A 23,995-nucleotide genomic window follows, 5' to 3' on the forward strand; every position below is an offset into this window, starting at 1 on the left:
TTAACAGTAAATTAGCAAGTAGATTAATAGTTCACAACAGGAAATGAGGCATTAATGTTACTGCAAACGTCAGTAGCTAAATTCTTATATGGTGATATGTATATCGTTATCGCAGCATAGATTGTAGGCCGTATCGCCCATCCCTATGACGGCTATACTCAGCTGTGTGCATTAGCATAATGCAACATCAGTGATGGGGAGCGATTACGCCGGGCATGATTTTGTGGAGTGTAAATGTGGAATCTGATTATCCTCTGTGCTCTGGGCTCAAGAGAGAGAGGGAGAGCATCGAAGGGAAGGAGGGGTTAAGATAGAAAAGTGCTGAGCCAATGGATTTTTCCCCACAAAGCAGCTGGCTGCCATCAGGACGGGACATCAGGACACCTCCAGGACCCGCTCTGCTCGCTGTTGGGACAAGGGAGGCCAACTTCCAGGAGGTGTTCATGGGATGCACTATCTACGCAGCCAGCCCTAAGGCCCTGCCTGCCGACGAGGCAGCAGGCCAGGACACTTACTACCCGCCCGCCCACTACCGCCACCTTCATGGTAACTGCAACCAGAGGATAGCGGCAAGGTAAGCGTCACATGTGACTGTGCAGGTGAGCCCCGCCTATCTAATAGCTCATGTTGCACCTGAGCCAATCACAGAGCAGCACATGGTGCTGGAAATGTACTGCACATGTGCATGACTTTTTCCCATGTCTGCCTTCACTCATGCAACATCAGGCTTTGGTTATTCAATTATATTCTTTTTTTTTTTTTACATTTGAACAATATATTGAACAATATTGTAATATTGCAGTTGTGGAGAAGTGCATTGCATCATGCTAAGAAATGAACACGTTTTTAATAATGGAGGTCATCAAAGTATTAGCAGCACAACTCAGCATGGTGCCATGAAACCTTACATAACCTTAAAAACTATACACACCATTTTTTGCACGATTCGGTTCTCGTCGAACATTTTTAAGCTAAAATATTGCTCCGTTTATCTGTTATCACATGGCCAAATTTACATTTAATAAGTATTTTAGGGCTGCAGCAATTAATAATTTTAGTAATCGAGTAATTTATCAAACTGTCTCAGCATATATAAGCGTTTTATATTGGTCGATATCAATAATTATTAATATATTTTATGACCTATTGAAAATAAGGACCAGAAGAAAAATATAATACATGTAAAGATTGTTATTCAAAATGTAACCTCCCCCTGATTATAATCCCCTCAGCTAAGTAAAGGTCAACACAACCATGAAAAACACTCAACGTAAACACAATTCTAAAATCACAACAAACACTGAACAATAACCTCTTTAAATTAAGGTGCAAAAATAAGGAATATGCAAAAAATGCTTAATAAAATAAAAAGTGCAAAGTGTGAAAATGTGAATATAGAGAAAACTGAACTACTTTCTGCAGGTTTAGTGCCAGGGAGTTACAGCTGTGTAACATTTAATTTGGTCTGTTATTCTTATTTAAAGGGGAACTGCACTTTTTTGGAATGTTATTGCCTATTGTTCACAACCCTTATGAGAGACAAGAAGACCAAAGGTTATGTTTATTTTTTCATTCTAATTTATAATAATCGGCTCGTTTTAGGTGGCTCGCATTGCAGATTATTGAAGCAATCCATTTTTCCTCTAAATCCCATTAAAAATGCATCCAAAAACCGCCAACAATACTTCATGTACATTCCATAACTTGTGTAATGACCAAGCTGTAGCGACATTGTTATTGTAAGAGCAACCACTGAAGGACACTTTTTCTAGCGGAGTAACACATCGCCAAGCTACGGCAAGAGGTAAGCTAGCTACTGCCTCAGCAGAATGGACACGATGGGACACCTTTGAATTTTTTAGCAATGATTTTGACGTTGTCCCGGTCCACGATGTGGTTATTTATTTTGCAATGATTTGATATGGCTGATTTTAAGATTTCCTGTTCAGATTCTTGTTTTAGGCTTCTTGTGAATCTTCCAGTTGTCTATTTTTCACATTCTTTCCGATGTTTTTTTTTCTTGTGTTGAATGTCCCACCTGTATCCCCAATGTATGTTTTTCTACATGATTTACACAAGGTTTTTATAAATTAGTCTTGTTCTATTTTGGCCTCTAGATGTACAAGTACCGTATTTTCCAGACCATAAGCCGCAGTGGAATATAAGAACCCCCCACAAACTTTTCGAAGAAAAAAATATTTTTTCATATATTAGCCACATCGGACTATAAGCCGTTATATACGTTGTGAAATTAGATATTTAAATAGAAAGATTATGTAATTGTTTACAAACGGTGCCTGTAACACGGCAGAAAAACGGCTGATCCAACAAAACAGAAAACTCAATGTAATTATTCATCCTTTATGAGATTAATAAAATGTTCTCCTTTTTAATAAGATTCATGATGTTTATCAGGAATCTTTTTCCCTGTACTTTTTAAAAACTGAGTTTGAACAGTTAAAGTGGATCATTTTAGTGTATTGTTTGATTTCTTTGCTTAATCCATTCCATAATTTAGCCTTGAGTAAAGGAAAATCCATACATTAGCTGCACCATTGTATAAAGTTCAAAGCTCGGGGACGAAAGTACGGTAACTCTTGTTTTTGTGTGAGGTTTAAATGCTGTGTTTATTTGTTTTTTTTTCCTGTTGTATTTGTGCTCTTATTCCCTTAAACAGGAACTGCACTTTAAAGAACATTTGCCTGTCGTTCACAATCATTATGAGAGACAAGAAGACAAAAATTTGTTTTTTTTGCATTCTAACAAGTACAAATCGGCTCCTTTTCGATAGCTAGCAATGCAGCTTATGGGAGCAATCAATTTTACCTCCAAATCACTGTAAAAATGCATTAAAAAATCGTCAACAATACTTCACATTTCGTTCCGTAACCTGTATAATAAACAAGCTGTAGCTGCATTGTTATTGTAAGAGCGAACACTGAGGAACTCTCTTTCTAGCATAGTAACACGTCGGCGTGCTTTGGTATTAGCCGTAAAAGCTAACTATGGCAAGAGATAAGCTACCTTCTACGTCAACACGAAACACGTTTGAGTTTGTAATACACAACGCGATACGACACCAATTTGTACTGACTGAAAAACATGAACAATCATATTACAGAATCTGTAAAATATTAGCCCACACTTCATGTTTTGTTTGTACACAGCTAGCCAGACAGCGTATGTCGTTGTAACAAGCATGATGTACTGCATGTATCATGATCCGTAATAAAGTGACTCACTCAATGTGTTTGGTCCAGCTGGCCCGGGGCATTTTTTTAGTTTGGGTAAGCACTCCCTTTCTGTCAACATATCTTGGTTCCAAGTTTCACATTTGCAGCGTCAAGTCAAACTGACCTCACTCTCTCGGCTTCCGTCTGCTCCAACGTCCCCTCATCTGTTCCTGCTCGCTTCTATAGGCAGCAGTTCATCCTTCGTATATTCAGGTTAAAAAAGATAAGGTTGTGAATCCTCATTTGTTCAAAAATACTCGTATCCGTTGTCTATTACCAAGTCTGCCTTGATTAGAACAGACTAGCGTTTGTTCCGGAAGTAGGAACACACATTTGTTGACGGAACCCAGAACTGCGTTGCTATGGAATCGTAAATAAATGCGCTGAGGAAATAATTTCCGGCAAAGCATAAAATGACCAAAATATGGTAAATATTGAACATATTACATATTGTTATGAACATGTCTGTTACTATATTATATATAGACTTGCAGTGTGTATATAAAACGTTGATGGAGGGTTTTGAAGTTGTTTTAGAGGCCTTGAAAGGCTACAACGGTGACTCCCATTAGCCGCATTATTCAAGCATTTTTTATCATCTTTATAATACTAAAAAAAAAAAGACGTGTCTTCTTGTCTCTAATTGCTGGACGATACATTTTCCCGCAAATTATTGCTGATAAATTATATTGTTGTCAGCATTATTTAAAAAACAATTTAAGCACTAATGTAATTATAATATAATACAATAATAATCATGCATGTAAGTCTTTGACACGTAATGAACTTTTATTTTTCGTTAGTATTTTTTTACCTTTGTACTTGGAAGGTAAGGAACTTTTGATTATCCTAAATAAGTGAATAAACATTAAAGTAAAATGGACTCTCAATCTCTTAGCAAAAATGACACTTCAATAAATACTGAACATCTTCAAGTGCAGGTGTTTTGTTTCAATTGGAAAAACTGGGTCAGGTGGGTTTTTTTGTTGTTTATTTTAAGATTAAAGTACCAATGATTGTCACACACACACTAGATGTGGTGAAATTGGTCCTCTGCATTTGTCCCATCCCCTTGGGGAGCAGTGGGCAGCAGCGGCGCCGCGCCCGGGAATCATTTTGGTGATTTAACCCCCAACTCCAACCCTTTGTTTGCTATGTTTTAACAAATGTGGCTCGTTAGTCCATGTTTACATGGTAATCGTGTTCATTCGGTTTTGAAGCCGAAATGTTCCAACAGCTTTGCATTCATCTTTTTTTCTAGGGCTCTTTCGGACACGGTTTTATGCTGCCGATTCTGATACCGGTCATCCATGATTGAGATCGGCCGATACCAATCACATGTATCAACTGTATATTGTTCAATGTGTTTTGGTGAGTGCTATTGATAGTTTAACAATGTCAACACAATATTTAAACTATTTATTTGTTCTCGTCCTCTGTGCGTAATATTTTCAGCCTCGTCCTTCAGTGATAATACTAATTGATATTGATACTTACGGTACATATAAATGCAGTGTATTTGTTATGATTTGTCACACCAGGTTAGAGTCTGTGTATTATTCTTAGTTTAGTGGCCTATGTTATGTTGCTTTGTATATTGAAGTAAAGAATCATCTTACCTGCAGCCTGTCTGAGGTCCTCCACATCTTTGGAATCGCAAACACTTCACAACAAGTCAGTTCACGACAGTATTTTCCGTAATGGAGGAGAGGCTCCACACTGTGTATGGAGACACATAATTAGCTTCTTGTCAGCAATCCAATCCAATCCAATCCACTTTATTTATATAGCACATTTAAACAACAAAAATGTTTCCAAAGTGCTGCACAACAATATTAAAACCAATATTCAAATATTATCCTTAGCTCCACCAATGACTGAATAAAAACAAAAAATAAATAAATATAAAACCAATATAAAAATAAATATGATTAAAAACGATTTTAAAGGGTAAAACCAATTAAAACAGTAAATAGAAATCAAAATGTTTAAAAAACACAGAGGACAGAGGACCACACAACTCACGTAGTGTTAAAAGCCAAAGAATAAAATTGGGTCTAAGACGAGACTTAAAACACTCCACTGTGGAAGCAGTTTGAACATGGAGGGGCAGAGTGTTCCAGAGCTTATGGCCGACCACAGAGAAGGCCCTGTCTCCCCTGGATTTAAGTCTGGTCTTGGGCACCACGAGCTGGAGCAGAGGGACTAAAAATAAATACAGTATCAGCCAGAGGGGATCGCCGTTTGCGCTCTGCAACAAATTGTATTATCGGCAATGGCGATCACATACTTTTTCATGAAAACTGGCCGATGCTACAGTAATCGGTGGCCGATTAATCGCCACATCCCTCCTTTTTTCCTCTATTTTTTGTTACGTAGCGTTGCTTCTAAAGGGAGCCAGCAGTCCCGCCTCCACTCAGAAAGACTTTCAACCTTATTGAAAGTAAGATATTCTTAATCTCAGTATGTTAATAATGACTGAATTAATTAATTACATATTACAAAACTGTTGTGTATACTAATTCACAGATGTTATTTTATTATATAAAAAGGTCAGTAAATTCTATATATTTGTAAACGCTCTGGAGTGGGAAAGGGGTAGGATTAAAGGCCTACTGAAACCCACTACTACCGACCACGCAGTCTGATAGTTTATACATCAATGATGAAATCTTAACATTGCAACACATGCCAATACAGCCGGGTTAGATTAGTAAAGTGCAATTTTAAATTTCCCGCGAAATATGCTGCTGAAAACGTCTCGGTATGATGACGTTTGTGCGTGACGTCACGGATTGTAGCGGACATTTTGGGACACCATTGTGGCCAGCTATTAAGTCGTCTGTTTTCATCGCAAAATTCCACAGTATTCTGGACATCTGTGTTGGTGAATCTTTTACAATTTGTTTAATGAACAATGGAGATAGCAAAGAAGAAAGCTGTAGGTAGGAAGCGGTGTATTAGCGGCCGGCTGCAGCAAAACAAACACGTAGCCGGTGTTTCATTGTATACATTCCCGAACGATGACAGTCAAGCTTTACCATTGGCCTGGGACAAGCTTTACCATTGGCCTGGGACAACAGAGACTCTTACCAGGAGGACTTTGAGTTGGATACGCATGCTTGTGGAGATGGGACAACAGAGACTCTTACCAGGAGGACTTTGAGTTGGATACGCGGTACCGTGAGTATGCAGCTGCGGCTTCCAAACATTTGATCGCTTGCCCGTACATGCGTGCCGCTATGTGCATGTCACGTACGTAACTTTGGGGAAATATATGTGCTGTATGAACTTTGCGGAGGTGAACGGTACTTTGGGCTGTGGGATTGAGTGTGTTGTGCGGGTGTTTGATTTGTATTGGCGGGTTATATGGATGGGAGGTGTTTGTTATGCAGGATTAATTTGTGGCATATTAAAATATAAACCTGGTTGTGTTGTGGCTAATAGAGTATATATATGTCTTGTGTTTATTTACTGTTTTAGTCATTCCCAGCTGAATATCAGGTCCCACCCGCCTCTCACAGCATCTTCCCTATCTGAATCGCTTCCACTGCCCTCTAATCCTTCACTCTCACTTTCCTCATCCACGAATCTTTCATAATAGCTCAAATTAAAGGCCTACTGAAACCCACTACTACCGACCACGCAGTCTGATAGTTTATATATCAATGATGAAATCTTAACATTGCAACACATGCCAATACGGCCGGGTTAACTTATAAAGTGCAATTTTAAATTTCCCGCTAAACTTCCGGTTGAAAACGTCTATGTATGATGACGTATGCGCGTGACGTCAATCGTTGAAACGGAAGTATGCGGACACATTGAATCCAATACAAAAAGCTCTGTTTTCATCTCAAAATTCCACAGTATTCTGGACATCTGTGTTGGTGAATCTTTTGCAATTTGTTTAATGAACAATGAAGACTGCAAAGAAAGTTGTAGGTGGGATCGGTGTATTAGCGGCTGGCTCCAGCAACACAAGCAGGAGGACTTTGACTTGGATAGCAGACGCGCTATCCGACGCTAGCCGCCGACCGCACGGATGATCGAGTGAAGTCCTTTGTCGCACCGTTGATCGCTTGAACGCAGGTGAGCACGAGTGTTGATGAGCAGATGAGGGCTAGCTGGCGTAGGTGGATAGCTAATGTTTTTAGCATAGCTCTGTGAGGTCCCGTTGCTGAGTTAGCTTCAATGGCGTCGTTAGCAACAGCATTGTTAAGCTTCGCCAAGCTGGAAAGCATTAACTGTGTATTTACAGGTCCATGGTTTAATAGTATTGTTGATTTTCTGTCTATCCTTCCAGTCAGGGGTTTATTTATTTTGTTTCTATATGCAGTTAAGCACGATGCTATCACGTTAGCTCCGTAGCTAAAGTGTTTCGCCGATGTATTGTCGTGGAGATAAAAGTCACTGTGAATGTCCATTTTGCATTCTCGACTCTCATTTTCAAGAGGATATAGTATCCGAGGTGGTTTAAAATACAAATCCGTGATCCACAATAGAAAAATGAGAGAGTGTGGAATCCAATGAGCCAGCTTGTACCTAAGTTACGGTCAGAGCGAAAAAAAGATGCGTCCTGCACTGCACTCTAGTCCTTCACTCTCACGTCCCTCACCCACAAATCTTTCATCCTGGCTCAAATTAATGGGGTAATCGTCGCTTTCTCGGTCCGAATCGCTCTCGCTGCATTGAAAACAATGGGGAAATGTGAGGAGCCTTTCAACCTTTCACGTCACGCTACTTCCGGTACAGGCAAGGCTTTTTTTTTATCAGCGACCACAAGTTGCTAACTTTATCGTCGATGTTCTGTACTAAATCCTTTCAGCAAAAATATGGCAATATCGCGAAATGCTCAAGTATGACACATAGAATGCATCTGCTATCCCCGTTTGAATAAAAAAAAATTCATTTCAGTAGGCCTTTAATGGTAAATGGGTCGTACTTGTATAGCGCTTTTCTACCTTTTTAAGCAACTCAAAGCGCTTTGACACTATTTTCCACATTCACCCATTCACATACACACATTCACACACTGATGGCGGGAGCTGCCATGCACGGCGCTAACCGGGCCCATCAGGAGCAAGGGTGAAGTGTCTTGCTCAAGGACACAACGGACGTGCCTAGGATGGTAGAAGGTGGGGATTGAACCAGCAACCCTCAGATTGCTGACACGGCCACTCTCCCAACTTCGCGACGCCGTCCCTAATGTGGAAATCGTCGCTTTCTCGGTACAAATCGCTCTCGCTGCTTGTGGCCATGATTGTAAACAATGTGCAGATGTGAGGAGCTGCACAACCTGTGACGTCACGCTACTTCCGGTACAGGCAAGGCTTTTTTATCAGCGACCAAAAGTTGCAAACTTTATCGTCGATGTTCTCTACTAAATCCTTTCAGCAAAAATATGGCAATACCGCGAAATGATCAAGTATGACACATAGAATGGATCTGCTATCCCCGTTTAAATCACAAAATCTCATTTCAGTAGGCTTTTAAATAAGCTTTGCTTCTTCCTACTCCTTTTCGGACATGATGAAAAGTGAAATGATATGAGATTGTGATGTATTATACTGTAAGTGTGTTCATGTTCGAAATAAACTAAAAGAAAGAAAGAAAGTTATCGAGTTTATTGTTATTTATAGTTCGATTAATTGACCTTTTATCAGCCCGGGGCTCTGTAAAAGTAATCAAATTCATTCATCATTAATATTTAATACGCATTTTTTTCTGCATGTAACCACTATTATTTATTTAAAAAATTGTTTTGTGTTCATAGTTTTGGCTGTCTGGAACAGACTAATTGGATTTACATTTGCTTTGGTTTTCGTACCAGTCTGTCTGCAAACGAAAACCGAGGTATAACTTTTAAAATGACCTAATATTAAGTCCAGTGAGACTTCAGACCTTCTTGTAGCCATGAACAGCCGTGTTTGTTGTTATTCTCGGCGTCCGTGGCGTGTAAATAGCGTCGTGTAATCCCCCAACAGAGAGCACACAAGTGGGTTATAGGTAAGCTCGGCCCACCTCAACACACACACAAACACACAACACAACACAACACGGCGAAGAGCAGCATCAGTCAAACTCGGCGCTCTCACGGTTAGCTTGAACTTGGTTGGCTTCGTCACCGCCAGAAGATTGGCGTTTGTTTCGTTTTGGGTTTTTTTTACTCCCTCACTTTTAAAGACATTAAATGATTTACCGGCACAGGAGTGAAGATTTTTTTTTCGGCGTCGAATGAGTTACAACCTAAAACTGGCAGGTTGTGAGCTACAGGTAGGAGACCCAAGTTAGCGAGAGAGAGAGGATGCTAGTTCAGACTGTGCTTTCAAATTAAAAGTGTACCCTGTGTAGGTTCAACCTTCAGCGATGGAAAGTGATGACAATTTAAATTATGATTTAACTGAATTCTACTTAAACGTATTATTGCAAGCACTGAAACATAAGTCTGAGCTAGTTTCTCTTTATAAGAGGCGCGTGTGCATTTTATTTTGAAGCCGAAGCTGTTTTGTGGCGTTATCAATACGGCTAACTTGGTCAAAGTGGAAAAAGGCACCGCTATGGCACGGACAAGTGCACTTTCTTCAAAATACATACAATTATTTTAACAATATTGTCATGTTGGAGGAAATAGTTCTCCTTCAAACCAGACATTACTCCGGTGCGCCTTCAAAAATCACTCCATATTCTCTACTGCCCGCTAGTGTTACCATATCTGAGTTATGGTGTAGAAATATGGGGAAATAACTAGAAAAGTGCACTTCATTCATTAACGGTGTTACAAAAAAGATCAGTTAGAATAATACATAATCTTGGATATAGAGAACATTGAAACCCTTTATTAGATCAAAAATACTGAAATTCCACGACATAGTGAATTTGCAAACAGCTAAAATTATACACAAAGCAATTAACTATAACCTGCTACCCAAGAATATACAACTATTCTTCTCAACAAAAGAGGAGAAATATAATCTTAGAGAAAAATGTAATTTAAAACATTTGTACACACTTAAGACCTTCAGTATATCAGTATGTGGAATTAAATTATGGAATGGATTAAAGAAAAGAAACCAAACAATGTACTAATATGATCCACTTCACGAAACTCTTCAAACTTAAAGAGTTTACAAAGTACAAAGAAGAAGAACCATGATAAAAACATTCTGAATTTATCTCATCCATCCATTCATTTTCAAGATAATCTCACTATATGAAATATAATTTACTTCACCAATTATTATTTATTTATTCATTTTTATTGTTGTTACTTATGGAGTATATTGTGAATAAATTGAGAACAGAAAGTGAACAAAAGTTTTAGCAACTGCTATGTAAAGGAAAAGGGGTAGGATTAAATAAGCTCTGCTTCTTCCTACTCCTTTTCGAACGTGTTGCATAGAGAAACTGGAAATTGTGATGTATCATGTTATATGTACGCATGTTCGAAATAAACTCAAACTCAACTCAACTCAACCTTTAGACTCTTAAGTCCAAAATGTGTTATTACCATGTAAAACATATGTAAATGGAAAGCGACTCAGTAGCAGGAGAATAAACAACTAAGCAAACAAAAATGGAAGTTGTGTCAAGAGTGCTCTCCCTGTAAGAGAATTTGCAAACTTGTGTGGCCTCACAAATACACTCTTCAAAGGCTGTTTTGAGGTGCTTTCACAATGGGGAGGTTATTTCAGGAGGTCTCAAGCAGTGCACATATCTCTCGAGTCCAAAGGCTGAACACTCTGTGGTCTGACCTTAATGTAGTTCGTGAAGAATTATGCAGTAGTTTGACACGTTAACAGCCAGACTTGAAGGAAATTATATGGGTGCATATTGTTCGGAATAATAATGCTTTAGTATGTGCACTCATATTTAGTTACATTCACCACACAATAGCTCTCAAGGTTGCAGGATTTTTTCCCCCCTGCTTTGACAAAGGAAAGTTGCCTTCAGGTTTTCCGACAAATAAAGTATCCATAGGTGTACACGCCCAGCGCAAACAACTTAACTGACTCTGAGCTTGGTGCAAAACCCTTGAACACATTGAATATGTTGACTGTTAATGTTTACTGAATGTTTCTTTGAGAATGAGTCACAGTTGTCCTTGCTGATGGAGTGCTACAATTAAAAGGGACCCATGATGATTTTACTCTACATGTTTGGTCTAGATCAGTGTTTCTTAACCCAATTATGTGTTTCTCAGCTGTGGTCCGTATGGGCCGCAGCGGGACTCAGTTGTAATACACTTTTCCACCACGTGTGGCAGTAATGGCAATCTCAAACAAACAGAAGAAGTCTGAAGCTAAGGTCTTAGGCCCCTTCTACACTAAGGTTATCCAGGGTAAATCCCACCTAACCTTATCCTTCTTCACACACACAGAATGGTCGTTTAAGACCCTCTCCCCCCCTCCGTCCGCCGGCGCAACGCGACCTAGTACGTATGCGCGGAAAATGCGCACGTCATAGTCACCTCCAGTGTTGCTTTGTGTGCAAAGGGACGGCGTGGCGAAGTTGGTAGAGTGGCCGTGCCAGCAATCGGAGGGTTGCTGGTTACTGGGGTTCAATCCCCACCTTCTACCATCCTAGTCACGTCCGTTGTGTCCTTGGGCAAGACACTTCACCCTTGCTCCTGATGGGTGCTGGTTAGCGCCTTGCATGGCAGCTCCCTCCATCAGTGTGTGAATGGGTGAATGTGGAAATACTGTCAAAGCGCTTTGATTACCTTGAAGGTAGAAAAGCGCTATACAAGTATAACCCATTTATTTATTTATCATTTAAGTTCTTACATTAAATTTAACTTATCTGAACAATATCCAGTGTTGTGGTATTTCAGTTAACTGGAATCCAGTGTGCTGTGGGGCCCTATTGTAGTGAATCACACCGGAGCCATCATAAATTAATCAAATCTTTAATGGATGAAAGTAAACAGTGTGATAAAGAACCTTTTACATCAATCAATCTAGGGATGTAGATATCTGGTCAGGACACTCCTCACTCTTTTGCCTTCACCTTCATTGTCCATTCGTTTTTGGGGACTTTATATACTCTGGACCTAGACGTTGAGTCCGCGACATACATAGCGGACAATAACTGATACAGTCTGCTTTGCCAGTCCAAATGCATTCGCCGTTTTCCGTAGTCTTCCCTCGTCGGCCAGGTAATACAAAGCACACGCTACCTTTTTTATCACATCCACGGGAACCCGCATTCTCGTTGTCTCTCCTTTGACAAAAGGACGGATGGAGTTTTTCGGTAAGTAGAATCACAGCTGACCTGCACATTCGAAAGTTCTCTTGCCGTCTGAGAAGTGTTGTAACCCGAAATAGCAGCAATCGCTTTCTCTTAGGGTATTCATGTGTGATTTCCACAAGCGTCTGTACATGTAGAAGAATGAGAAACTCGGGCATGTCTGGATGACTCGCCTCCATCTTTCCAGTGGTTACCTCCGAGTTACGAAAACCGCTTTACTATGAAGCTAGCTGTGGCGCGTTCTTTCCGACGTCACTTCCTGTGTGGGGCGCGGCCTTTCTGGTGTCACTTTCTCTTTGAACTCAGTTTGTAAACGATCGATGAGTCCATACAAAGCTAAGAGCCGGAGATTCAAGAAATACACAGCGCACTTACCCGTGTAAAAAAATTATCCAAGGAGGGGGACCGTAAACGATGGTTTAGTGTGGCTGACACAACGCTTAGGCTAAATAATTATTCGTTTAAGGAGTTATCCGGCTTAATGTAGACAGGGCCTTCGAGAAGTTCTTAAGTGCAAAAATTATGACTAAAGTGGTGAAGCTGTATTCTCATTTGCACTTTAATTTTATTGACAGTTTAATTAAAAAAACACTCATTATTAATTTAGTTTATTTATTTTAGCACAATACAATAGTATGTAAAGTATTTTTCTTTGTTAGTACTATTTTTTTAATCAGCCTGACCTAAGCCTAAGCTTTATGTGTTACATATAAAATACTCTTAGTGATTAACACTTGGTTTCATATCATTTGACAAGGTTGTAAACTGAAAGTAGGTTAAATGTAATTATTGAATACGATTAAAATCAAGAGTAAGATTACTAATTCAGTGTTATTATAAGAGTTGGCCCTGGGCCCCTCTGTTGTGGAAAAGTTGGACCACATGGTCAAAAAGGTTAAGTATTCCTAGTCTAGATAATATGCATTGGATATGCTTTGGTGTAATTTTGTTCTGGTCCATTTTGACAAAATGTTGTGAAGACAAATAAGCACAGAAGTATTTATTTTTTAGAAGGACTGAAAATTTTAAAGAGTTAACAAAAGTGATTAATAGCAAACAAAATCGCATTAATCATGGGCAAGTGCAGATTAATCATGCAATTTATTTCAAGAGCACATGCTCCTTTCTTTTATCAAAGCTCAATAAGTTTCCTACACAGTAGCATATAAAAGCAAAACAAGTTTTTGAGACAGCCACTTGCAAGAACGCTACAAGTACATCAACAACAAGCAGTGGATGACAAAAAACGCTGGTGGAGTACACCAGAGGTGGGGGAACCCCCATACATACTAGAAATGCCCATATTAGTGGGTCTCTCGATCTGTGACATTACTGATTCCCCACTGTTAAAAAATAGATTTGTGGGAGGGAGGTATTCAAAACTGTGTGCAAGCTCACCAGCCCAAATTTATGAATGTTATGATTTGACTATGAAGTGAAATTACTGCCAAAACTCCACAAACTCAAAAATGTATTGACAAACTTAAAAATATGTTCTAAAAACTCAAAAATGTATTCACAAACTCAAAAATATGTTTTAAAAACTCAAAAATGTTTTCACAAGGTCAAAAAAATTATTCACAAAATATTTTTTTTTTCAAAAACTCAAAAAAATTTGTTCACAAATTAAAAAAAAAAAGTTTCACAAAGTCAAAAAAATGTTTCACAAAGTCAAAAATATGTTTCACAAACTCAAAAAATGTATTTACAAAATCAAAAATATGATCACAAAATCAAAAAAAAATTTCACAAAGTCAAAAAAATGTATTCACAAACTCAAAAACTATTCACAAAATCAAAAAAATGTTTCACAAAGTCAAAAAAATGTTTCACAAAGTCAAAAAATGTTTCACAAACTCAAAAAATGTATTCAAAAACTCAAAAAATGTTTTCACATACTCGAAAAAATTATTAAAAAAAAGTTTTTTTTTCAGAAACTCAAAAAAATGTGTTCACAAATTTAAAAAAAAAGTTTCACAAAGTCAAAAAAAATGTTTCACAAAGTCAAAAATATGTTCCACAAACTCAAAAAATGTATTTACCAAATCAAAAATATGATCACAAAATCAAAACAATGTTTCACAAAATCAAAAAAATGTATTCACAAACTCAAAAACTGTATTCACAAAATCAAAAAAATGTTTCACAAAATCAATTTTTTTTTCACAAAGTCTAAAATATGTTTCACAAACTCAAAAAATGTATTTACAAACTCAAATAAATGTTTCACAAAGTCTAAAAAATGTATTCACAAATTTAAAAAAAAAATGTTTCACATACTCGAAAAAATGATTCACAAAATTAATTTTTTTCACAACTCAAAAAAATGTGTTCACAAATTTTAAAAAATATATTTCCATTATCGTGCATCCCTATTTATAAGTCAGAAAAGACGACTGTTTATCATAGTTCCGCTTTAAGTTTACTGTCACTGCATAAGACAAAGTAGAAGGAACATTGTGTTTCACATCATGATTAGAGTTAACTGGATTGAAGGATTTCTTGGGACAGCACAAAGTGTTTGTTGACTCAGACAACGAGCAGAGCTGGAAACCTTTCACTGAACATCAGCATCACAAATGTTTGACTATGCAGAAAAGCCCTGTGGAACTGAACAGTCCACGATCACCATGTTGTGTGTGCCTGCGTAAGAAAACATGCGTCCGCTCTATGGTGAGTGGGATGGTTTGGCATGTGAAAGTGCATTATGAGCTCGCCTTGCTTGTTGAACTCGTGCGCTGCCTTGTGAGCGTCAGCCACAACCAAACTAATAATAGCATATTATGCAAAGTAGACCTTTTTTATTTCAACATTGTGTACTCCACTTTTAAGTCCCTACAGGATTTTGCAGGCGTTTTGGGGGGGATTTTTGCGGCCTAAAATGCCTGAATTCGTGGCAGCTATTTCAGAAAGTTGGGGCAAAAGTTGCAATGTTCAATAACATCGAATCAACTTGTGATTTAGTTTCAAGCGTTGCTTGTAACCTTGACCTCAAAAAGCACAGGATTTCGACAAAAATTGGAAAACAAATACTGTATTGATGTTTTACTTATTTTACACCACACAGGCTAATGGCAGGAAAGCTCCTACTCAAGACTGGTCAAATTAATGTACTGTTACATTTTATTAAAACTAATAATAGTAACAATTAATAGGGGTGTGAATCTTTGGGCACCTAACGATTCAATCCGATTCTGATTCCTGGGGTGACAATTTAATTCTGAATTGATTATTGATTCAACACGATTCTCGATTTTTTAAAGGAATTCTCGCAATGTATGCTTTAGTATAATATTTATAATGAAGCTTTTTCAAAATAGGTTACAGGTTAGAAAAGTTTGCATGGAGATGGCCTAAAAGTGCCTTTTTTTAAAAATTGATTCTAAAAAAATAAAAGTTTTATTAATTTTTTTAAATCGATTTTTGAAAATTATTAATGGTGACTCGGATGTGAATCTTTTTTTCTGTGCACCCCTATTAATATATTATAATTACAAAAAGAAGCACCACTAAAGGCTACCTTATTGTCCGTTGGCTGCTGTGTCGTCCACGAGCTGCAGACAATCTTTGTGTATGTACACTATATTGCCAAAAGTATTTGGCCACCCATCACAAAGTCCTATGCAGTCGGATGCAGTGGTGTAAAGCATGTCACCACTGGACTCTAGAGCAGTGGAAACGCGTTCTCTGGAGTGATGAATCACGCTTTTCCATTTGGCAATCTGATGGACGAGTCTGGGTTTGGAGGTTGCCAGGAGAACGGTACATTTCGGACTGCATTGTGCCGAGTGTTAAAAATTTGGTGGAGGAGGAATTATGGTGTGGGGTTGTTTTTCAGGATTTGGGCTTGGCCCTTTAGTTCCAGCGAAAGGAACTTTAAATGGCATGATGCAAACTAGGAAGTGAGCATGCTTATGTTTATTTACTGCATTACCCAGAAGGCTTAGCGCTATAGACAGGAACCAGAAGTAGATCTGAGCTAAGTGGGAGGACGACAAGTGTGCCCTTTGATCAATGAAGAGTTGATATATTGCGACACGTTGTTGTCTCCACATGAAACACGTGTGTGTTTGAGCCTGCTCACAGATGAAAATTGACTGGCTAAAATGACGCTCATTGGCCAAAAAGTGCGTGCATAAGAAAATTATGCAAAGCCTTCTGGAATTTGCGGTGATTGATTTGATTTGATTTGAGTTAGCACGATCGCGACATAGCAAAATCCTGGGTGGACTGACTTTTGCGATAAGATGTGAAGTGATGAAAGGGCGTTTCTGAAGTTGCGATTTTCATGACAAAACCTTCCTCATGATACCACCTTTGACACACCACTTCATGGGGTACAGCTTTGTAAAAAGAAAAAAAAAGAAGGCTTTGCTATCTTAAAATAAAGCCTGGAACTCTGCCAATTATCCATCAATTAGCTAAAAATGCGGAAGCTCTAAGTTTGATCTTTTTGTTATTTTTTTTCTTTCTTACAATGTATACATTATGTAAAACGTGGATAAAGTGCCCAAAATTGTTTCCTCAATCAGCACACCAATGACAAATGTGGACAAACATACTGTAGCTCATTAGCATTAAAGCTACAGACACAAAGGGTTTACTAAAAGTAGGGATCTCAATCATATAAGAACTTATAATTCAGTTTGATTCCGATTGTTGGGGTGACTGTTCAATTCAAAATTGAGTATCGATTCAACACAATTGTCAATTCAAACCGATTCTTGCAATATATTATTTAGCATATAATTTGTAATAAAACCTTTTCAAAACGCGTTACACAATCTCCCCTTTCGAATTGATTCAGAACCGTAATAAATATCGCAATTCGGATGGGAATCGATTTTTCTCTTCTCCCCTAACTACAATCACCGTTATACTCTCTAATTTCTAGCATTATGTCTAGATTTTGGACAACACACGCCAAACACTCTATTGTTGGATCTTCGAGACATTTAAAATAGTAAAAAAAATAAATAGTATGTATAATCTTTTTATAATTAAAAGTCTGCTTACCAAGCCAATGGGAGTGCCACTATTTCGCCCATAAAATCCAATAAATAACCATTTGGAAACTGCATTTACATTTCGTGACTTGAATATTAACCAAGTATTAGTGATATTGTTATTATAAGCGTCAACGTAGACGAACTATTTATAGCGGCGCTGGGATCACTCCCGTGAGTACCTGTGTTTACATCATCGAATGGTCTGCGGCTTTCTCGCTTCCTTGCACCCCGGAAGTTTATTATAGATCATAAATCATACCTCTCACCTGGACAGAAGAAGTCTGAGGAGGTATTCCGACAAGTTGGTACACTTTGACAGACATTTAGGGCCCAGAAATGGCAAAAACTACACGAAAAGTTGTGAACGATAGGCAAAATTCCCCCAAAAAGTGCAGTTCCCCTTTAAACATGGTAAATACATTTTTGCAAAGTGAGAATTAATATTTATAAATCAAATATTTTTGTTGCTAGATCATAAAAAACTGTGTATGACCTTCTAGCTTTTGTTTACATTGATAACGTTGCGTTTGGTTTAAGTTTGGACCTTAGGATGCAGAGAAGAGGTGTTGTGACAGTCAAATAAAGTATTTTAATGACAGCGGAGCAAAAATACACTAAAGTAGTTTTCCTAAGGTATATCCAGAACGCCAGCCCGAGGTAGACAAGAAGAAAACGGCAAGGGCGAGAGAGCGAGAACGAAAGGTGCCAGACATTACAGAATAAACAAGGCTGGCACTACCACTGGTGGTGATGAACATAGGTGAAGCCACAAGGTAACCACAAGTTTTAATTAATTTAAAAAAAAAGGTTCTTCGGAGGATAGGCTGGAAGATGAAGGACAACTCTAAAGTTGCAACAATCCAACATCTTCCTACCATTAACCTACATCTTAAAAAGGAGAATGATTGGCAAGGGGAAGCAGGTGTGGGTCATGGCTCTGCCCATCTCCGATAGCTAAGGAAACAAAACCAGGGACAGGTTAGCTACCATATATTACTATTAATTTTCTCTAACAATAATTCACTAAAATATTTCGTTAGTACACATGCTTACGTTATTAATACACTAACTGCAACTTGGTGTGTGTTTAAACAAAATTTTGGTCCTCGGCTGTCACACAAGGGTTCTGAAGTATGTTTATTCTTCACGTGCCTAAAAGGGATAGGAGTACTAACCTGACTCGCTGGTTATATTGTTTGTTCTGACACAAATCCATTTTGGAGAAGGGGAGAGGTGAGAACTAGCACTTAGATCAGGGGTCGGCAACCCAAAATGTTAAAAGAGCCATATTGGACCAAAAATACAAAGAACAAATCGGACTGGAGCCACAAAAAATTTAAAGCCTTATATAAGTGTTATAATGAAGGCAACACATGATGTAAGTGTCTATATTAGCTATATTAGCCTACTATCAAAGGCTGACGCAAATCTTTGTTGACAGGAATGTTTTAAAATTTTTATTCTACACATTTTGCAACATTGGAAATTATTAGTAAAATGAAGGCTTCTCACAAGATGAGATCGCTTCTGGAAATTACTGGCTCAGAATGGCCAAAGGTATAGATGTGTGTGTCCAAGTTAAAGGAAACGGCAGGCTGTCTTCTTCTAATGGATTTATTACAATCTTTGCAAGCTGGGTAACGTTTGCTGTGGTCTGGAACAACATGGCACATAACTATGAGAAATGCAGATAATGTGTCACGAGACATGCAAACATAAATTAAATACACAGAGAACATAAGTACAGGAAATTAAATGAGCTGAAATATACCTACAAATGAGGCATAATGATGCAATATGTGCATACAGCTAGCCTAAATAGGATGTTAGCATCGATTAGCTTGCAGTCATGGATTGACCAAATATGCCTGATAAGCACTCCAGCAAATCAATAAAATCAACAAAGCTCACCTTTGTGCATTCACGCACAGCATAAAACGTTTGGTGGACAAAATGAGACAAAGAAGGAGTGGCATAAAACATGTCTTTCTGTGGCAGCATTGGAGAAAGTTGGACACGTAAACAAACTATGATGAGTTCAAGGATGGCTGAAATTAGTAGGACAAAACGGTGCTTACCAAATACATCAGTGAAGCGTCCATCCATTAGGAAGGTTTGTGTCATGTTTGTTGTCCTACACAACCCAAACATCTTTTTTCATTTTCACACATCTCTGAAAGAGGTCCAGGGAGCCACTAGGGCGGCGCCAAAGAGCCGCATGCCGCGGGTTGCTGACCCCCGACTTAGATGATTATAATGGTTCACATACAAAAACTTTGTTACAGCTTTAACTTCCTTTATTTAGTCAAATCACTGCTCCCCTCACCTCCCAGGGGGTGATCAAGGGGATGGGTCAAATGCAGAGGACAAATTTCACCACACCTAGTGTGTGTGTGACAATCATTGGTACATTAACTTTAAATTGGATGTCCTCTCGGTGCACAAACTGTGGCAAACTATGTTTATGTTTTGTTGCATATTTTTCCTGAAGATTTTGCTTGAATTCCAGATGAATATGACTTCAGGGGCATGTGCATTTAGAGGTTCCACTGGACCATTGTGCTACATTGGCAGAAAGTAAGTTTCTCTTACTGTAGGTAGGCAAGGTAAAACATCCCTACCATCAAAGAGGAATGTCCTGATAAAATTGGTGCCATGGCAACATCCAAGCGATGCATTGTTTACTATCAATCAATCAATCAATGTTTATTTATATAGCCCTAAATCACAAGTGTCTCAAAGGGCTGTACAAGCCACAACGACATCCTCGGTACAGAGCCCACATACGGGCAAGGAAAACTCACCCCAGTGGGACGTCAATGTGAATGACTATGAGAAACCTTGGAGAGGACCGCATATGTGGGTAACCCCCCCCCCCCCCCCCCCCCCCCCCCCCTCTAGGGGAGACCGAAAGCAATGGATGTCGAGTGGGTCTGACATAATATTGTGAAAGTCCAACACATCAGCGAAAGTCCAGTCCATAGTGGGGCCAGCAGGAACCATCCCGAGTGGAGACGGGTCAGCAGCGTAGAGATGTCCCCATCTGATGGACAGGCTAGCGGTCCACCCCGGGTTTGGAGCAGAGTAGAAAAGAAAAGAAAAGAAACGGCAGATCAACTGGTCTAAAAAAGGAGTCTATTTAAAGGCTAGAGTATACAAATGAGTTTTATGATGAGACTTAAATGCTTCTACTGAGGTAGCATCTCTAACTTTTACCGGGAGGGCATTCCATAATATTGGAGCCCGAATAGAAAACGCTCTATAGCCCGCAGACTTTTTTTGGGCTCTGGGAATCACTAATAAGCCGGAGTTCTTTGAACGCAGATTTCTTGCCGGGACATATGGTACAATACAATCGTCAAGATAGGCAGGAGCTTGACCGTGTAGTATTTTATACGTAAGTAGTAAAACCTTAAAGTCGCATCTTAGGTGCACAGGAAGCCAGTGCAAGTGAGCCAGTATAGGCGTAATATGATCAAACTTTCTTGTTTTTGTCAAAAGTCTAGCAGCCGCATTTTGTACCATCTGTAATCTTTTAATGCTAGACATAGGGAGGCCCGAAAACAAAACGTTACAGTAATCCAGACGAGATGTAACGAACGCATGGATAATGATCTCAGCATCGCTTGTGGACAAAATGGGACGAATTTTAGCGATATTACGGAGATGAAAGAAGGCCGTTTTAGTAACACTCTTAATGTGTGACTCAAACGAGAGAGTTGGGTCGAAGATAATACCCAGATTCTTTACAGAGTCACCTTGTTTAATTGTTTGGTTGTCAAATGTTAAGGTGGTATTATTAAATAGATGTCGGTGTTGAGCAGGACCGATAATCAGCATTTCCGTTTTCTTAGCGTTGAGTTGCAAAAAGTTAGCGGACATCCATTGTTTAATTTCATTAAGACACGCCTCCAGCTGACTACAATCCGGCGTGTTGGTCAGCTTTAGGGGCATGTAGAGTTGGGTGTCATCAGCATAACAGTGAAAGCTAACACCGTATTTGCGTATGATGTCACCTAGCGGCAGCATGTAAATACTAAAGAGTGCAGGGCCAAGAACCGAACCCTGGGGAACTCCGCACGTTACCTTAACATAGTCCGAGGTCACATTGTTATGGGAGACACACTGCATCCTGTCAGTAAGATAAGAGTTAAACCAAGACAAGGCTAAGTCTGTCATCCCAATACGCGTTTTGATATGCTCTAATAAAATATAATGATCAACAGTATCGAAAGCGGCGCTAAGATCAAGAAGCAGCAACATAGATGGCGCATCAGAATCCATCGTTAGCAATAGATCATTAGTCATTTTTGCGAGGGCTGTCTCCGTAGAGTGATTTGCCCTGAAACCGGACTGAAAAGGTTCACAGAGATTGTTAGACGCTAAGTGTTCATTTAGCTGCTGTGCTACAATTTTTTCGAGGATTTTCGAGATAAACGGAAGGTGGGACACCGGCCGGTAGTTTACCAGGAGATCAGGATCGAGGTTAGGTCTTTTGAGTAGAGGATGAATAACCGCTTTTTTGAATGCTAGAGGAACAGTGCCAGAGTTTATAAGTTTATAATATTTAACACTGATGGACCTAGTAATACAAAAAGCTCCTTGATAAGTTTCCCAGGAATTGGGTCAAGTAAACATGTTGTTTGTTTTGTCCCATTTACACATTTTGACAATTCCTCCAATGTTATTTCATCAAAGAGAGAGAAACTATTTTGGAGGGCTGTATCCGTCGTATATACAGTCGTATTTGTGTTAATAGAACCCAGTTGTAGCTGAGATGCATTGTCTTGAATCTTTTTTCTAATGACTTCAATTTTCTTATTAAAGAAATTCATAAAGTCATCTGCTGAGTGGGTGGAGCTACTGGGAGAAGTCCTTTGTTGGGTTAGCGATGCTACTGTACTAAACAGAAATTTAGGATAATTTTTGTTGAGGTGGATGAGATTTGAGTAATATTTAGCTTTAGCTGAGGTAAGCATGTGTTTATAAGTTATTAAACTATCACAACATGCTTGATGGAAAACCTCAAGTTTAGTCGCACGCATTTGCGTTCCAGCTTTCTACATGATCATTTCTGGGCTTTAGTTTCTTCTGTAAATCATGGGGTACGCCTTTTAGGGGCCCTTTTTAGCTTTAGCGGTGCTACACTATCAATGGTGTCGCGCAGGGCGTCATTAAAGTTGTTAGTGAGCTTATCAATAGAGCCCACATAATTTGGGAATGGTGCCATTACCAAAGGCAGTAGGTCAGTAAGAGTCGTCGTTGTGGCAGCATTAATGTTGCGGCTGCTATAGTAGTTATTATTATTATTATTAGTTTGTTGACAATGAGTCAGAACTTCGAATTTTATAAGGTAATGATCAGACATTACTTTAGTGTACGGGAGTATCGTAACTTTAGAGGTGGTGACACCCCTGACAAGCACTAGATCTATCGTATTACCGTTGCGATGCGTGGGTTCATTTATTATTTGTGTAAGACCACAGCTATCAATTATAGTCTGGAGCGCCACGCATGGAGGGTCCGATGGGGTATTCAAATGGATATTTAAGTCCCCCATTATGATTATATTGTCGGCGTGCGTCACTAGATCAGCAACAAACTCTGAGAATTCACTGATGAAGTCCGAATAGGGCCCAGGGGGGCGGTAGATAACAGCCAGGTGGAGAAGCAGCGGTGTGACAAACCTCAAAGTGAGCACCTCAAACGAGTTATATTTATTATTTAGGTTAGGTGTAAGATTATAGTTTTCATTGTATATTAGTGCGACACCCCCTCCCCTTTTAAGAGGTTGGGCAACATGTGTATTGGTATAGTTAGGAGGAGATGCCTCATTTAGCGCAAAAAAATCGTCTGGTTTGAGCCAGGTCTCGGCGAGACCAACGACGTCGAGTTTGTTGTCTCTAATGACTTCATTAACTAATAACGTTTTGGAAGATAATGATCTTATGTTTAAAAAGCCCATATTATAGGTAGTGGGCTGTTTTGAGGATTGTTTGTTGAAATTATCCGAAGTAGCAATATTAATAATGTTGCGTTTATTATGCGTATTGCACTTTAAATAGTTTCGACCATATCTAGGAATTGATACGACGGGGGTATTCAGATTGTTTGCTTGATGTTGCGATAAACTGAACGCATCAAAGTTAGCTACCTCAGTACAATGTATGTCTGCCTCTGACACGGTCACAAAAGAAAAAACATTATGTGAGTTGTGTTTTATTCTAAGAGAATTGCTATGTGTGCAGGGATTATCCAGCCTGACGCCGGCTAGTTCTAGTTTAAATGGCTTCTTACCCGGAGACTCCACGCTTCTTTGGTTAGCTTTTCTCTTTGTTGTTAGCCCAGCTCGGCATCCCCGCTTCTGCTTCCGCTCGCACCGCTTACGTCGTCTCCATTGGCGGTCACCGCTAGCACTTGACTCCGCTGCTACAAAGGCCGCTCGATGTAGCCCACGAAGTATTCCCATGCTAGCGAGGAGGTCCACCGTACATGCTTCTTTCA

At 39.1% G+C, this 23,995-nt stretch overlaps 1 protein-coding gene across 3 annotated transcripts in view; it reads left to right on the top strand.

The window, feature by feature from the left end:
• The first annotated feature begins 358 nt into the window (after window positions 1-358).
• gramd2aa (GRAM domain containing 2Aa) overlaps window positions 359-23,995 on the top strand; it is an 84,102-nt gene continuing 60,465 nt past the window's right edge. The window contains exon 1 of one of the 3 annotated variants that reach the window (XM_062032247.1): window positions 359-574. In XM_062032247.1, coding sequence (XP_061888231.1) covers window positions 444-574 — 131 coding nt within the window. In that variant the 5' untranslated portion in view covers window positions 359-443. Of the gene's footprint in view, window positions 575-9,162; window positions 9,243-9,289; window positions 9,510-23,995 lie in introns of those variants that run through there. The other 2 variants (XM_062032263.1, XM_062032255.1) reach the window with 2 other exon arrangements.

Source organism: Entelurus aequoreus, linkage group LG02 (assembly GCF_033978785.1).
Source record: "Entelurus aequoreus isolate RoL-2023_Sb linkage group LG02, RoL_Eaeq_v1.1, whole genome shotgun sequence".
In the NCBI taxonomy this organism is placed as follows: Eukaryota; Metazoa; Chordata; class Actinopteri; order Syngnathiformes; family Syngnathidae; genus Entelurus; species Entelurus aequoreus.